The sequence below is a fragment of the Ustilaginoidea virens genome, chromosome 4 (genome assembly GCF_000687475.1).
Source record: "Ustilaginoidea virens chromosome 4, complete sequence".
Taxonomy (NCBI): domain Eukaryota; kingdom Fungi; phylum Ascomycota; class Sordariomycetes; order Hypocreales; family Clavicipitaceae; genus Ustilaginoidea; species Ustilaginoidea virens.
The window spans coordinates 3679671-3695711 of record NC_057319.1 but is presented as its reverse complement, the minus strand read 5'-3'; the positions used below and the strand labels follow the sequence as shown (position 1 = coordinate 3695711).

The window sequence follows — 16041 nt, the reverse complement described above, 5'->3', positions numbered from 1 at the left end:
GTTTTCGAGACTGAGGGATGCTGCTCCCTCGTGGCGGAAATCTCACGCAGGCTTCGAAAAGGCCGGCCGATCCCCCTTGCCGGTCGTCAGTTCGTGCGACTGGTCGGGTTGAAGGGCACGTGTACCGCGCGGGGCCCGATGCTGTGGTCCCGCGATGACTGGGAATACTAAGCCAACCGTAACGGGGCCTGCAAGACACCGAGCTTTGGCGCCGTCCTTTACGATGAAGCGCTCACGATTCGAACCCCCTTGGCGCCTTCTAGAACCAAGAACTCTTTCGGTCCCGGAACGGCTCGGTGGCAGAGATGGCGCCGCTTTGTTCTCGGGAAGACTAGCTCACCTGGGACATGGACGGAGGGGGAGGAATGCGCTGGTGGCGAGGAATGAGAGGGAACCAACTCCCGTCTTCTTCCGTTTCTGCTGTCAGTCGGTCGTCGGTTCGAAGCGCCGGCGTGGGCTAACGCGAGGAACTGGAATGCAACAAGGTTGAAGAGGTCCAGACTCTGGTCCCTGTGCTGCACTGCCAAGTAAGTAGAGAGGTAAGTAGGAGAAGGGTGACGATGGACAAGTTAGCGACCCTAGATTGGATTAGATGTTGACACTTGTGAGACTTGAGGAATGCATCAAGAGGGGAAGAAGGGGAGGAATCAGCAGGCTCGTCGTTGTCTTCCTAACCACTGGACACGATGAATCGATCTCGGGCTGGTCGGGTGGAGCTTTGCCAAGTTTTTTTCGTGATTCGGTGCAAAAAGGCGATGGCTGGAGGGAAGGAGACGGAAGTGATGAGTTGTCTCGGTGGCAGCAGGGTACACCAACCATCCGAATTTCGAGGCGTAGAGGCCTGGGGACCTTTGGGGGACTCTTTGCCAAGGTTGTGCCTGGCAAGATGAGGCACTGTGGTTGGCCCAGCCACGTCCTTTCTATTTACTCGGTTGACTGGGCGACGGCAGGGGCTTGCTGCCGCAAGTGGGGCCCGAGAGGTCTTGGTGCCTACCGACTCCGCATGGAGCACAGGTACCTTATTCGTACCTTGCGCCTTGATTGATTGGGAGCAGTGTATGTCAGCCAACCATTTCACGCTCCAGCCGTGCGGAGTCGCATAGCCGACCGAGTGTGACTCCCTCCCTCATGCTGGGAAAGCTTGACGACATGCTTGCATGGAGAATCAGATTTCGCTTCACTATCTTTGTTCAATGTCTTTGTGCAGCTGCTCATTCATTCCCCTTGATCCCTGCCAACGGCACTGCCACTCTCTCGAACTAGTACCGCTGCCCGACGAATTGACAGACTAAGGCGGTGAAGGCCATTTTTTAGGCACCGCCAGTTACGGCTCCCAAAGAAAACCAGAGCCCCACCTCAAGCATCAAGCAACCTTGCAAACAACATCAACATCACCGCACTCCAGTGCAACAACAGCCACTTGGCCGCTACGATGCCAGAACTTCACCCATACCCTCCCCTTGCGAAGCCGTTGCGGTATTATGTGATGTAAAAGAAAAAATCCACCTCAGCTTCAATGATGTTGCATGCCTTGATCAAATGCGGGCCAAATACGGCACGAAAATGAAGCCATCAGAAGCCTCGGTGCAGCGATACGTCAATGAGCATGCCGATCCTCGGTGCTCGATGCCTTCTTTATCTCCCTTCCGGAAACAAGACCCGTAACATGCATCACCGTGGGAACAAGTCAACGGCGAGGATTACGCTTCTTTGAAAGAACGAGACGTCGAAGCGGCGAATCGGGTGCTTGATTCCGTCGTGAAAGCTGGTCACCATACTTGGGGCCTTGCGCTCCCACCGGATACTTTCTTCGGGCCGTTTGACAATGCCATGCCGGTAGATCGCTTTTCAGCGGGTCGGGTTGTACATTCCAAGCTCGAGAGAGCTCCACGTCATTGTTGGCTAAGGACCAGAAAAATAGCTTCTGATGTGGCATAGTCCACTCTGTCGCGCTCTGTTGCGGTGTCTTATTATACAGGAAGATACGACCTTACAGCTCGCTGCAGAATGCAGAATGGCCCAAGGACATGGCTGGGTGCTCGAAGGCCGCTGGCTACCTTCCTATGGAATAGAAACACCACAACAGAGTCTTGGAAAGCTTGAGGTTACACCACCCGATATCAGAAGCTACTTTCCTGCCTCCGACCTACAGCAAGGACACCCAAGTATACTGCCCACAAGCCCAGCTGTGGAATCATCAAGGCATCGTCGAGTTTTCGATAGTTCGTATTGCCGGTTTAGTCGGGTTGTTAATTGCACCACATCGCTCCATTTTATGCGGTGCGCAATGGACATTAATATTACTTCATCCTGCCCCCCCACCCCTTCCTTTTGACTGCGTCTACTACATGTTCAATGTCATGTCCTCTGACGACCAACACTAATAGAGCAGAACTGCTACAGCTAGAAATTGTCGCGCAGAGAGAAGCGGCATGTCGGTTGTCTACGTATGATTAATGACACGAAATAACGCAGGGAAGCAGGTTCATAAGATTTGCTAGCAGAGGTGAATGAACCAGCCCAGCATCACGCTACCTCGCAGCACGCGTGTCGAATTGCCGCCACGGCAGTAACGCGGAGGGATGGTCCTATCCTGCTGATGAGTCCTTGGGAGTTTGAAGAAATTCGAAAAGGGAACTGGGCAAAAGAAGTTGGCGTTACGCACCTTGGCAACAAACAGGTAGCCCATAGTTACATTCCAATGGTTCGACCGCGAAGGGTGAAAGCATCCTGTGCCTCCTGTCCAGGGATGATTGCACCACGGCAAGAGTACCTGTCCGTCTAGACGCTTCCGAGGATCAAGTGATGGCGAGTGGGCGTTCTCAGATTATGCATGGTCGGCTGGCCGACTGGAACCAGACATCTTGTCATGCACAGAGTACCGTTCAGTGTCCATTTGTCGGCAGCTCAAATAGCATTATGTACATGTAGCGTTGTAACTCGAAATGTCTGCCCCAGCCGTCAACTGGTGTCACTGGTGTCCCCTGCACGTGGCGCGGTGGGGTCGCCCACAGGGTCTGGTCTGGTGCCGCCAAACATCCCACGTCAACCAACATCTTGAACCTCTGAACTTTGAAGCTCCGTCTTGCGTCGCCAAACGAGGTACACCGTACTCGGTGCTGAGAGCATACCGTTCTATTCTGCTTGTACTGTGCTTGCGCTCTGCTCGAGTAACATGACGGCTTCCCGCCTCGACGCAGGACAATCTCTGGATACCCGAGTGGAGGACTTTTTGGACGACAAACTTCAGACGACAGCTGATCTTGATACACTGAATGAGCTCCTTGCAAGTGTCGAGACGCAACGCAACCAGCTGCAATCACAGCTCGACGATGCCATCAAGCAGCTCGAAAAGGCGCGCGGCACCGCCAATGACCGGCACGTCTCGCTTCAAAGGCAGATTGTCGAGTTTAATCAGCTGCAGGCGAGCATTGACACCCGCGTCAAGATAGCCGCTGCTTCTGATGCCCCCGACGAGGCCATTGCCCGGTTGCAGCGTCCTATGGAGAAACTGAAAAACGTAGAGCTCGCGCAAAAGTACTTGATCCTTCTGCGAGACGTGGGCAAGCTTCAAGCACAAGCCCGATCCCATCTGCCGGGAAGCCCCAAAGCCGCCCTGGAACCATACTCGAAGCTGAAGGCATTGGCAACCAAGCTGAGGACATTGCCGGGCAATGAATCGCTTCATCTGGTGGACCACGTCCAACGCGTAACCGAGTCCCTCTGGGATGAGATGAAAAGGACCATGTCGGAAGAGCTGGAGGCCGTCCTCGCCCAGAGACACTGGCCGAGAGTCGACCCCCAATCTGAAATGGACGACGAGTGGATTGCTTGCGTGGAGAAGCTCATCGACTTGCAGATGCCCGAGATTATCCACAGCAGCGACGTTGTATCCCTCCTTCCCTTCGACGTCATGGCTGCCATCTTCATTGCTGAATTCCGATTTCACTTCTTGAGTGACAAGCCGACCAGCAGCCCCCAATCGTTTGGAACGCACTGCTTCCCTTGGTTCTTGGCGACCATCGAAAAGTGGCAAGATTTCTTCCGTGACAACCTAGGCCATTTGCTGGGAGCAAAGTTCAGCCAGACACAGGTCTCTCAGCAGCGTACCGTGCACCTTGACCCGGTGAGCGCCTTCGTCACCTCAATGCTGCCCATCATGCGCGAAAAGGTTCACGAAGTCGCCCAAGAAGCCATCAAGACCCCTGCTTTCCTCAGCGTCTTCATCTCTCAGCTGATGGCCCTGGACGACAATATTCGCTCCCGATTCAACTTCGATTTTAGTGACGGAGACAAGGGATGGCACGGCCTTGCCGAGGACGTGCTGAATTGTCATTTCGACGCATGGTTCAAGGTCGAAAGAGAAATGGCGCTCGGACGGTTTGAGCAGATTCTTGAATCCCAGGACGGCCGGAAAATCGACTACGACTACGCCATTCTCGGCAAAATGAAGCCGACATATGCCGCCGTGCGCGTCACTGATCTTCTGAGGGCCGTCGCGGGAAAGTACGAGCGCTTGCGCAAACTAAAGTACAAGATCCGGTTCCTCACCGACATTCAGCTTGACATTCTCGACGGATATCATGACAGACTGCGTGGATCGCTTGAAGTGTACCAGTCCATCACGTCCACCCTTGGAAGAACTTTGCATGGTGCAACAAAGGAGCAAATGGTGGCATTGGAGGGAACCGGTGCGTTGGAGACGTTGTGCAAGGTGATTGGCAGCTCAGATCATGTTGCCAACTGCTTGAACGAGTGGAGCGACGAAGAGGTAAGCTAACAGCTGCGTCATTGTGCTTTTCCAATGTGAATCTTGGAACAAAACGCCCTAACTCTCTGATTCTATTCATGTGTTTTGTCTAATTTTTTCTGCCCCTTAAAAAAAATAGTTTTTCGTTGTTTTATGGCAGGAGCTCCAGGCCCGGGACGCCCAACGGAGCAAACGAAATAGTGCCGCCAGCGGCATCGAGACAAGCAACGTTGTAGGCCGTGTGCCCAGCTCGCTCGGCGAAGACGCTGACGACAGTGGCATCTTTGACGAGACCGTTTCCGCTTACTCGTCACGACGCAAAGCGGCCGAGCAACTCCTTGTTCAGGCATTGGCAGATTCCCACGCCAAAGCACTCCGCACATATGTGAACAAGGTTCAGTGGACCACGGTCGGTGACGCTGCCGTTTTAGGTACGCATACCAATCAATCTGTGCTTGTCTACTTTGGTCTGGCTTCAATACCCCAAGCCCATGGCTTTACTGACATGATCATCACACATAGACGACCCAGCCCAGCTTTCGGTCACTGCGGAGCTAGATGAGCCGCTACGCATTCTGAAACGTAATCTCGACTTCCTCCAAAGGGCGCTTTCGACGGCGGCATTCCGCCGCGTCTGGCATGCCGCGCTCGACAAGCTGCAGGACCTGTTGTGGAATGGCGTCCTCCTCAAGCAGTCGTTTACGGCGCTAGGAGCCGCCCAGTTTGCCCATGACTGCGGCGCCATTTTTTCCCTGGTTGAACGGTACATAAGCGGCGGATCGGGCGTCTTCGACTTGCTTCGCGAGGGGGTGCAGTTGCTGAACCTGCCGGCAGCCACGGCGGGCATGGCCGACTCTGATGGCGATGGAGGCGCAGCTGGCCTTACGCTCAAAGAAGCTAGCGACAGGGCTTTTACAGATAATGATGAGGCCAGAAAAGTACTGGGAATGCTGGGCTTGGAAGCTCTGACTCCTGTCAATGCGAGAAGCATCCTGCAGCGACGCGTGGAGAACAACGAAAACATTGGGTGGTGATGCGGTTGCAGGTCATGCATCGTGTTTGAAGCTGGACTTTTGGAATACGGATCAGCAGCATACATGCCCCTGTATGGCCAATGTAGACCATGGCATTCCTGCATCAAGCGGCTCAAGATGTCTGGCGGAGGATAGAGGACAAGGAAAAGGAGAAACGCCCAAATAAACTCGTTGCCCCAAAGCGAAATTCTGCCTCGGACACTCCCATGGCATTTCCTCTTAGCCTGCCCGAAAAAAAAAAAAACAGAAAAAAAAACCAAGAGAGAAGACTACTACCTCTTGATAGACCAGTCGCAGGGCAGCTGAACTCCAGGCTTTTTAGGGAAGAGGAGAAATCAAAACAAACACGGGATGCTTCGTTAGCTGATGGCCCTCATTGTCATCTCCACCACGGCAAAAGTCCCTGCGCTGACGGGCATGGCGCGAAACAGAGTAGGCCAGATGCCCTTCCAGAAGCCTCGGAAGCCATCAGCTCGCCAGGTGGCGGCGAAGCAGCTCCGCATGGTCGGGTACCTCTGCTGGGCGCCGAAGCCATCCGTCTGCATCTTGCTCTTGACGACGTCAAAGGGGTAGCTGGCCAGCCAGAGGGCCTCGCCGGCCAGCCCACCGTACAAGGCGATCTTCCAGGCGGGCACGTCCCTGCGATCGATGCGGTTGCGGGCAGCATCCGCGTTCATCATGTACTCAAAGGCGGTGAACCAGGCGCCGTAGGCGGTGGCCTCGCGGCAGAGGGTCACGGCGGTGCCGCGGTAGAGGCCGTGCAGCACGCCCCGGTGGGCGGCCAGCTTGCGCACGCAGTCCAGGGGCCCGTCGTACAGGCGCGCGCGGCCGTGAGGTTGGCTCTGGAGGCGGATGCGGATGTGCTCGATGGGCGCGGACAGGACGGCGTTGGAAAGGCCGGCGAAGGCGCCCGCGGCAAAGTACTGGCTGTACGCGAGGGGGGGCGCCGTCTCGTGGGGGCCGGGGCTGGCGGCGGCATTGCGCGCCTCGAACCATCGTCGAGCCGAGTGGAAGGCGCCGAACTGGACGGAGACGCAGGCGCCGATGCCGAGGAGCGGCGTGAGGGTCCCCTTGTAGAAGGCGAGAGCGCCCTCGTGCTTGTAGATGGACGTGGCGGCCTGCAGGGCTCCGGAGTACTGGTTGGTGGTTTGGAGTCGGACTTTGACAATGTCGAAGGGCTGGCCTGCAGATTGGAGAGACAACGGTGGGTTAACCACGATGGCCCGACGATTCTCTCGTTTCCCTGACTTTCTTTCATTTCCGTTGCACGAGATCCGGCACAGGGAGAGAGAGAGAGATGGGGGGACAAAAGCCCACGTCTCCTGATGGGAGGAGCCCACGTGCTTGGTTTCCAACGGCCGGCCACCTGGGGGGGGGGGCAGCTGATTGTTGTTGTCGCAAGCTGGCGGAATCAGGCGTGATTTCGAATCGGTGCAATTCGATGCCAGCCAAGACGCGCAAAAGACGATGACCTACCAATCAGTACCTGCGCGATTCCTCCCATAGCGCCGGAAAACAAGTCCTTGGCAGTCTGGAGGGTACCGCCCTCGAGCACCTCCATCTCGACAGTCGCCATGAGGCTTGCGGCGGGCGGGCAGCTTGCAGATTATGCAGACAGACAGAGCTTGGCCGAGGCTAGACGGCGACCAAGTCCTGCCGTCGCTGGTGGCTGGTGGCTGGTGTGACTCGACCCAGGAGATGCTGGAGATGCGGGAGATGCTGGAGATGCTGGAGGGGAGAATGGGAGGCAGCCCGTGCCAATCGGTGCGTGCTGCTGCGCGGGGACGGGAGGACAAGAGCGATGAAGCCGAAGTCGAGGTTCGGCGGCGCCGTGCTTTTTATATATCGACCCAGCTCGTGTAGCTCGTGTCTGGCAAAGAGGCGTCCTCTGTTGTGGCTGGTGAAGGTGCCGACCAGCACTGGATTCTCGTGTGTAACGTCCAAACGCAGGTCAAGGAACGAACCATCACAGGAGCTTTTTGCACGTACGGAGATGGCTTCGGAGGATTGTGTGAAATGAGTTCCATTGATTCGAAAAAGCCCAGATACGGAAGGGCACTGGAAGATTACAAGGACAGTCGCTGGTGATGGCTGGTCGCAGCCACAATTGCCGCCAAAGGGGGGGCGATGGCGTTATTCTTGGGGGTAAAAACAAAAAAAAATAAAAAAAAAATTAAAGAGAGAAACGAGACTTGTTCCAGCGGGGATGTTGACTACCTAAGCTGGGCCGATTGGGGGAAAAGAAATTCAGGGACATTCTGGTACAGACCAGGAACCAGTCAGTGCATGTTCCTTTGGAACCTCAACCCAAGGTAACCGTTGCACAAAAAGTGTGGCGCCACACAACATGTGACTTCATTGGGTCAAATACACTGACAAACACCCCCGAAAATTGCTAGCTTGGTCAACACATAGGAAGCCTGTAGATACTTCACTAAAAGGGAATCTTTTTCCCAAGTGCATAACCCTATTATAGCACTTCTAAAGTAGCTCAGCACAGGTCGGTTCAATATGGGTGTGGTTACTAGCGATCTGACCAGGATTCGAACCTCCAGCTTTGACCCACGTCACAGACACTCTGTCACAGATATTAGGAAGTAAGGCCTTTCCTTCCAGACTTATAACTGCTGCACCAGTGTGACGCCACACCATATGCCACTTTATTGGGTATTATATACTGCGATAGCAACTACCTCCTAACCTACCTAGGTACTCCGCGCGAGTTACTTTTGTACCGTATGATCAAGGACATGCAAATCGACTTCCTAAAACATCGCGCTCAGATTGCGTCTTGCGTCTTGCGTCTTGCGTCTTGCGTCTTGCGTCTTGCGTGCAGAGCATGCTTCGTCTCAGCTGCTCCTTTATTTTTCCCTGCTTCCGTTCCTGATTGAAAAGGTACAGAACAGTCGAGGAGTGACTGGAGTGATTCCGTCGTACCTTCCAGGCACTGGACACTAGTATTCTGGGCCTACATCCGAGGAAGGAACCAGCCCAGAGCAGCTGCCTCACGTCTGGAAAGCTTTTCCCTCTTCCTTGGCTCCAAAGCAACGAGGCCGTCCGTTTCAACTAGACTGTTGATTGTCAGTCCGGGGCTGCCGAGTTCCCAAAGACCATGGATAAATGCCGCTGTCCCATCGCCATCACGCTCGCAAGCTGCAGGCGGGCAAACCTTAGCTTCTCGCATTCCCCGGGGTCCATGACGTCGGCTAAATAGCTCACTCCTAGCTCAAACCAAGTTTACCCTTCCTCATATACAACGTCTCGCCGTCGCCTTTGCAGCCCGCCCAACAAGATGCAATCGCCATCAACAGACATCATCATGAGGTTCTCGCTTACCTTGCTCCTCGCCACGTGCGCCCTGTCGCACCAAGCCGTCCTGTCGAAACCGCAGCCCGCCGTCGCCCCAGCCCTATGGGACGGCTCGTGCTTCTACCCAGTCGCCGATGAGGGCTTCACCTTGGATTCGTACGCCGGCACCTGGTACCAAGTGGCTGGCACCTTGGCCACCTTCACCGCCGGCTGCAGGTGCATCCACGCCCAGTACTCCGTCAATGTTGGTTGACTCCAAGGCCTCCCCTCCCCGCCCTTCGGCCATGAGAGGTGTAACCCGCTTACACGGCAACTTAGAAGGATGGCAGCGTCAAAGTCGTCAATATCTGCGAGAGGAACGGCCGGCTCGGCAGTATCACGGGCGTAGCTACGCTGGCTGATGCCAGGTATGGCAAAACCGGCGTGTTCCAAGTGCATTTCCCACACCAGAGACCTTCGACCTGTCCCGGGCCCAACTACATCATTCAAGGTCAGTCGCTGCCGCGCCGCTTTTCCCCCTCCAAGGGTGAACCCTGCACTGACATGCTCGCGTGAAGAATACAAGAAGGATCTCGCCATTGTGCAGTCGAGCAATTTCTCCAATGTCTTCATCCTAAGTCGAAGCCCGCAGGTTGACGAGGCCACCTTATCGGCAAGTACCATCTTTTGCAACATTCGTTACATGAAACTAATCAGACATGTTGCTGTTTACAGCGCTGGATTGAGAGAGCAGGAGAACTAGGGACAAGCCCGGACAAGATTGTGAAAACTGACCAGACCGGCTGCACCTATAAGTAGGTGGTTTTTATCTTGGGGGAGGGGGTGTTTGGTCTGGCTCGCAATCAAGTCGCGTCCTTTGAGCTCGAGTTACGCAGCCCAAGAGTCGACAAGCTGGATTCCGATGGTCTTGGGGAATGCTGGCCCTGCTAAAAGGCTCGGGACACCCTGGAAAGCATCATGTAGAGTAATGTGAAAGGGTCTGTTTGGAATACGCTCAACCCTCGGCAAAATAGATTTTCTTCTCTGGGGAGGTTTCAGTTCCCTTTGAAGAGCGGTGTCATTTTTAACTTCCCATCAATCGCGTGTCCTTTGTTTTCCGTCGACTCAAAAAAGTGGATTCTATTGCGCACGCCTTTTTACATTCGCCATCAAATACAAAAACGGTTCGACTTGCAGTGTCATCATGGGACCAGGTCTAACCCACCGTTGACCTGTCACGGATAGGGGAAAAAAAAAAGAAAGAAAGAGAGAGGCAGCTACCGCTTAAAAGAGATAAAGGGCCCTAGTAACGCTTTGCTCCCCTCTTTTCGTCATTGGCATTGGTTTGGGCTTGCGCATTAAGCTGAATAGCCTCTTTGAGCTTGGCAATGACTTCGGGCTGGTTGCTGAACGCGGTATCGAGGAGCTTCTCCAGCTCAGCCTCCACCTTGGCGACGGGCTTGACCCCCGGCTTGCGATTCTGCGCGTCGTTGATCAGAGTCGCCCACCGCTTCGTAAACGCATAGATGGACTGCCGAAGCAGCTCATCCAGCTGCTCGCTCATATCCTCCTCCGTAAGCGTCTTGGCCGTGACGGTCGGCGCGCCACGAGACCAGATGGAGCCGCCCAGGATGCTTCCGAAGAAGCCGAGCCAGTTGGCCGGACTCAGGGTGTCCCAGATGTGCACAAAGTGCTGCATCGACTGCGGATGGCTCCTGATGTCGCCAATCTCGAGAGACACCAGCTCGTTCTTGACAATGAGCAGGTTCTTCACCATGAACAAATCCGGATCGGCCGCCGACTTGAGAGACCGGATTCTTGCTTCCGCCTTCTGCAACACCTGGATAGTCTCGCGCACGATTTTGAACACCACCGAGCTATTCTTGGACTGGTGGCAACCTTGTCAGATGCGATGCGTCTTGGCTTTTCTTCCACGAAGGGACGGGTTTATTTCTTCTTCTTTTTTTTTTTTTTTTTTGCAAGCAAGGGGATTTTGGGGAAAGTTTGTTGCGTACCGAGCGTTCCTTTGGCATGGCCTGGTCAAACATTGACAGCAGTTCAATGGCCTTCTTGACCAAAGGATAAGCATTAGACGACGCGGCTCCGTCGACGACCGGGCCAATTTTCAGATCGCCATCCTGGACCACTGCTTTGGTGATGGACTTTGCAATCTCCGCCTCGAACACGGTGTCTGTAAAGGGCCAGAGATGGTCGACGAGCAGCCTTGCGGCGTATTCGCGGTATTTCCTGGCCGAATACGTCTCGTCTTCATCGTCTTCCGACAGGGAAAACTCGTTTGCCAGCCACCCCACCACGCTGCACACCGTCTCTACCTTGGCAGGTCGCAGCACGGCTTGCAGGCTGCTGGCCAGCGGCGCCACGTGGCCTGGGTGCACCATGGTGGTGTTGATGGCCTTGAGAGCTTGAAAGGCCGAGCTGGGGGCCGTGCTCCACACGGGCTCGATGCCGAAGATTTTGAAGAACAGGGCGTCCTCGTGGTACATTCTCTCAAACAGTTGCTTCACGTAGTTCCGCGACGCTGTATCGACGGGCAGGCTCTTGACGGCCTTTTGGTAGTCTTCCAAGTCATGCTGCGTCAGGGGTTTCAGGTCCCGATCTCGCGTGGTCAGGTAGGTATGAAACATGTTTGTTGCAGAGGTGGCGAAGACGGATGCTGCTGACGGGTTCGCGGGAACAGCTCTTCCGTACTCGTCGTACGCGCGTCGAACGACTTTCTGGATGTTTGGGAGCAAGGCATACGAATCGGTGATCATTTCGGCGAAACGGCCGTAGGCCAGCGCGTGGCGGGCCGAGTCCGTTGTGGCTGCCGCTATCTGACGCGCAACTTCGGAGGACCACTTGTCCAGCCGGGCGGAGAAGCCGTGATCCAGCAGATGAAGTGCCTTGGTGAGCAAGGCATTGTATCGGGCCAAGTAGGTGTCGCGTTCTCGATACGATTCCTGCCAAATACGCTCACGCTTTCAGCTTTGCACTGCAGAGATACCATTTGGTAGCAAACGATGCGGACGATTTGAAAGGGATCAGATGTGTCAGGGCTTACGTGCTCATCCATGAACTCAATGCACGATTCAATATTGTCAATCATGGTGCCGAAGCCGTCGTCATCGATGAGACGACTAGCTCCGGGAGCGTTCAAGCGCCGAGTCGCAGTGTCGAGATAGACGTAGTAGTAGAGATCAGTTCCAACGTCTTCGGCAAGCTTCTCCAAGCGCCCCTGTTCCTGGAGGAGGTCCTCGCACTGGGCTTGGAAGGTTGTTGTTTGCGCCTCGACTGCCTGGAACTGATTCGACAATGACGTCAGCAGCGCCAAAGCATCGTTTGCATCGCCAACCAGGCCGTCAAGGTGGCGTTCAATGATTGAGAGCTGGTCATGGTAAAGGCTGGCCAAGGTCAGTTCAACTTCAGCTTCCGGCGACGCGGGGGCTCCGTACGCACAGATAGTCGTGTTGAGCATCGTCTAGCAATTGCTTATCCAATCCATCATCTCGTGGCTCAGCTATGGAAGGCTTTCGATCGAGGACGGCCTCCCCATGCAGGAGCAGGGCCTCCCACGATCTGTCATTCTTGCCCAGCTTCTTCCTCCGCCTTGGTCGGTCGCCTTTGGACAGTTGCGTTGGAAGAACGTGATAGAAGTCCGAGTATGAGGCGGCGCGACGAACGACTGTCGGTTTGGGCGGACTGTTGGCGTCTTCCGGTTCGTCGAGAACATTGCTCAGCCGCTCGAGCCGGCTGTCGCTTTTCACGTCGCCCTGGGATCGTGTGTAAGCCGGGATGAGCTACGCAACAGAGGGCCAAGCTTTGTTTGGGGAGGAATCCGGCGGTAGAAAACCCGGAGGGACCAACATTCAGCTGCAGCAGCAAGGATTCCTTGCGGCGATGGGTATGGGTCTGAGGCTGCGTTGGCGCGGCAGGCTTTTTGGAGATTTCGGGCATAAAATTATACCACGAATCCTCATACATGGCGGGCGAGAGAGGTCTGTCGACCAATCGACCAGCGAAGCAACCGCGAACTTGTCGCGGACTTGTAGAAACCACTCAGTCGCAAGGCGACTTGGTGGGAAGTTGATTGATTGGTTATTGCGGAGGGGCCACGGCGGAGGCACAGTACTGCCGCAGTGCCGTTGAGGCAGGCCTTGTGCTGAGTTATGCTGAGTTGTGCCGAGTTATGCTGTACAGTGTGCACCGTATGCGCGGTGTGTACTTGGAACAAACCGCGCGGGTGGCGGCGGCGCACGGGCCATCGTCCAGCGTTCGATGCTTCAGGTTTCAACGTCTGCACGTCATGGCCGCAGGTACTGTACCTCAGCCAACGAGTTTACATTCCCTCAACTTGGTGGTCGTCATCTTCGTAGACGACAAGATTACAAAAGAGGCTCATCCTTGACTCCTGTTGAGTCAAGTCACCTACGTCTTCATCAGGCACCTACCAACCTGGTACCTCCTAGGCGAGCCCGTCACTACGTCCCCGACTCCCTGCATCCTGCCGTAACTCTTCTGCCCAACTGGAGAGCTGCCCCTTCCCAAGACCCCTTGTTCCCGTTTATTCTATTCTCTACCAGCTTGAAGAAGTTTTTTTTTTTTTTTTTTTCCTTTTCTTTTATTATTATTAGGAGGAGGAGAAAACTGGCCATGACCTCTTCCATGCTGCCTCTCAGACATGCTGGTAGTAGTACCCTTCGCTGGGCATCACGCCGTCAACGTTTGACCGTCTGTCGCCAAAGGGCAAGGTACTCGCATGGCACGCAGCACGATGGCACGCGTGGCCAAGGCCGACAGAGCAACCGGTTGACGCAAGCCGCCGCGTTCGCCGGCGTGTTTGGTATTGCCGCAGCTGCGACTTATTACTATCCGAAACTCAAAGATGGCCTTTCAAGCCCAGGCGAGTCATCGGAGCCTTCAAAGCCCCAGCCCCAGCCCAAGTTTGAAAAGGCTCGCAAGCAGCCAGTGTCAAAAGAAGACAACCGGGAAATGATAAGCTCTCAGCATCTGCAGGTCAAGAATAGCTGGGAACATCCAGGGGTGCATGCTTGGGGCTCCAACACCGGCAGAGTCATTGACCCCGATTCCAAGGACAAGTACATCAAGCTGCCTCGGCGCATTCCCTACTTCGATAATCAACTTCTGAGGGATCTGAAACTCACGCAAAACTTCGCGGCCGCCATTGATGAGCAGGGAAACCTGGTTCAGTGGGGTCTTGGCTTTTCTCAGGCTGACCCGACTCCAACCACGACCCTCAAGGGAAAAGATCTCGTCAAGATCCAAGTGTCGGCCGACCGCATCATTGCCCTGTCTCGAAAGGGCGACGTGTACTCGGTCCCCTCGTCCAGAGACGATTTGGAGGGCGGGGTCAAGCAGAACCAGCAACGCAGCTACTGGTCCTTGTGGAACTCTGGCAGCAGCAAGGAGGCTGTCAACTTCCGCACCCTGACGCCTACCAATCTCAATCTGGCTTGGGGTGAGGCGGTCACTGACATTAGCAGCGGGCTGGAGCACTGCCTCCTCTTGACCTCGAAAGGTCGTGTTTTCACAGCCGTGGCAACCGCGGCCGCATACCCGTCAAGGGGCCAGATGGGAATCGCTGGCTTGACTTGGCAGACGCGACCCAAAGGGCCCTATGACCAGCCCCAGGAGATCCAGTCGCTTCAGGGCTTCGAGGCCAAGGCCATCGCCACGGGCGACTACCACTCGGTAATCCTGGACAAGCTTGGCAGAGTCTTTACTTTCGGCGACAACACATTCGGCCAACTGGGCTTCGAGTCCGACCCGGGAGTGTCCTATTCCGCGACGCCGCTCATGGTATCCGTCGACAGGCTCTACGCCTCGAGCGGCATGGCGCCCAGAGTCACGTCAATCGCAGCCGGGGGCGCAAACACCTTCTTCACCGTTGATGCCGCGTCGCCGACTACCGCAGCGGAATCGCGCACCATGGTCCCAGCGAGGCGCATGCCGGGAACTGTTTGTGACGTGTGGGTATGCGGCCAAGGCGTGAAGGGGACGCTGGGAACCGGGAAATGGACTCATGTGTCGTCGGGCCCCACCAAAGTCAAGGCATTCTCCTCCCGTTTCGAGTTTGACGAGAAGACGAACAAGAACATTCCCATCAGGCTCAAAGCTCTGAGCATCGGCAGCACCCATTGCGCCGCCGTCATGGACAATGTCACCAAAACAGACGCCTCGGCCGAGACGTCCGAGAACGATACCAACTGGGGCGCCGATGTCCTGTTCTGGGGAGGCAACGAACATTATCAACTCGGCACTGGCAAGCGAGCCAACCTCAACAGCCCAACGTACATCGGGCCATTGGACCGAGGGCTGGGGGATGCCGACCACGGTAGAAAAGGCGAGACGCATCGGCTCTGCCTGACGCCGAGGCAAACCGTTCGCATCGGGGAAAGCGGAAAGGGACGCAAGGCCACGTTGGAGCAGAAGGTGGAGTGCGGCAAGTTGGTCAGCGCTGTGTATTCGGCCGTGTAGAACGCACGACTTGACTTTTTGGTTGCGCGCTTGTCGGGCGAGGAGTGCGCAGAAGCGCAAAAGCAAGTGGAGAAATGGGAATTGTCTTGTTCCGTCGAGGTTACGGATATCCCCTCTGTACGCTATGTGTCGAGTATTCTGGTGGTTTGGGGCCGTTTATGTGTCATGTCATGTACGTGGTTCTGCTTTTGAAAAACACAGGTCGCATCTCCCGGTTCTAATAAATGCAAAGCAACGCCGATCACCATGAATGCACCGCACCGTGCACCAATCAGGGAACGGGTGGAGCCATGTTTGAACTTTGGCGTTGGGTTCTATTTTGGGTCCGCGGTGGTCAGCCAGATGCCGGATCGGCGACTTTTGGTTGTCGGGAGCGGCGGGAACTTGCGAGCATGAGCATGGTCAGCCGCCGCGGGTATCCTGGTCCGGAATTCAAGAGAGGGAGCCAAATTAAGCTCATGGCCGACATTGACA

General features: G+C 55.4%; 5 protein-coding genes across 5 annotated transcripts; 3 read left to right on the top strand and 2 right to left on the bottom strand.

The window, feature by feature from the left end:
• Window positions 1-3175: 3175 nt before the first annotated feature.
• On the top strand, window positions 3176-5784 carry UV8b_05443 (uncharacterized protein; the record flags this gene model as incomplete). Its single annotated transcript, XM_043142940.1, has 3 exons — window positions 3176-4771; window positions 4890-5181; window positions 5273-5784. 3 exons carry the CDS (start codon window positions 3176-3178, stop codon window positions 5782-5784), a joined length of 2400 nt encoding a protein of 799 aa, XP_042998873.1.
• A 359-nt stretch (window positions 5785-6143) lies between these two features.
• Window positions 6144-7360, bottom strand: UV8b_05442 (uncharacterized protein; the record flags this gene model as incomplete). The annotated part of the gene is made up of 2 exons (XM_043142939.1): window positions 6144-6967; window positions 7261-7360. 2 exons carry the CDS (start codon window positions 7358-7360, stop codon window positions 6144-6146), a joined length of 924 nt encoding a protein of 307 aa, XP_042998872.1.
• Window positions 7361-9103: 1743 nt separating this feature from the next.
• On the top strand, window positions 9104-9891 carry UV8b_05441 (uncharacterized protein; the record flags this gene model as incomplete). The annotated part of the gene is made up of 4 exons (XM_043142938.1): window positions 9104-9337; window positions 9412-9583; window positions 9651-9745; window positions 9808-9891. The coding sequence occupies 4 exons, from the start codon at window positions 9104-9106 to the stop codon at window positions 9889-9891; spliced, it is 585 nt and encodes a 194-aa protein (XP_042998871.1).
• A 484-nt stretch (window positions 9892-10375) lies between these two features.
• UV8b_05440 (uncharacterized protein) lies at window positions 10376-13053 on the bottom strand (the record flags this gene model as incomplete). Its single annotated transcript, XM_043142937.1, has 5 exons — window positions 10376-10960; window positions 11088-12032; window positions 12134-12473; window positions 12529-12842; window positions 12937-13053. 5 exons carry the CDS (start codon window positions 13051-13053, stop codon window positions 10376-10378), a joined length of 2301 nt encoding a protein of 766 aa, XP_042998870.1.
• A 669-nt stretch (window positions 13054-13722) lies between these two features.
• Window positions 13723-15567, top strand: UV8b_05439 (uncharacterized protein; the record flags this gene model as incomplete). Its single annotated transcript, XM_043142936.1, has 1 exon — window positions 13723-15567. The coding sequence occupies one exon, from the start codon at window positions 13723-13725 to the stop codon at window positions 15565-15567; it is 1845 nt and encodes a 614-aa protein (XP_042998869.1).
• Window positions 15568-16041: the final 474 nt, after the last annotated feature.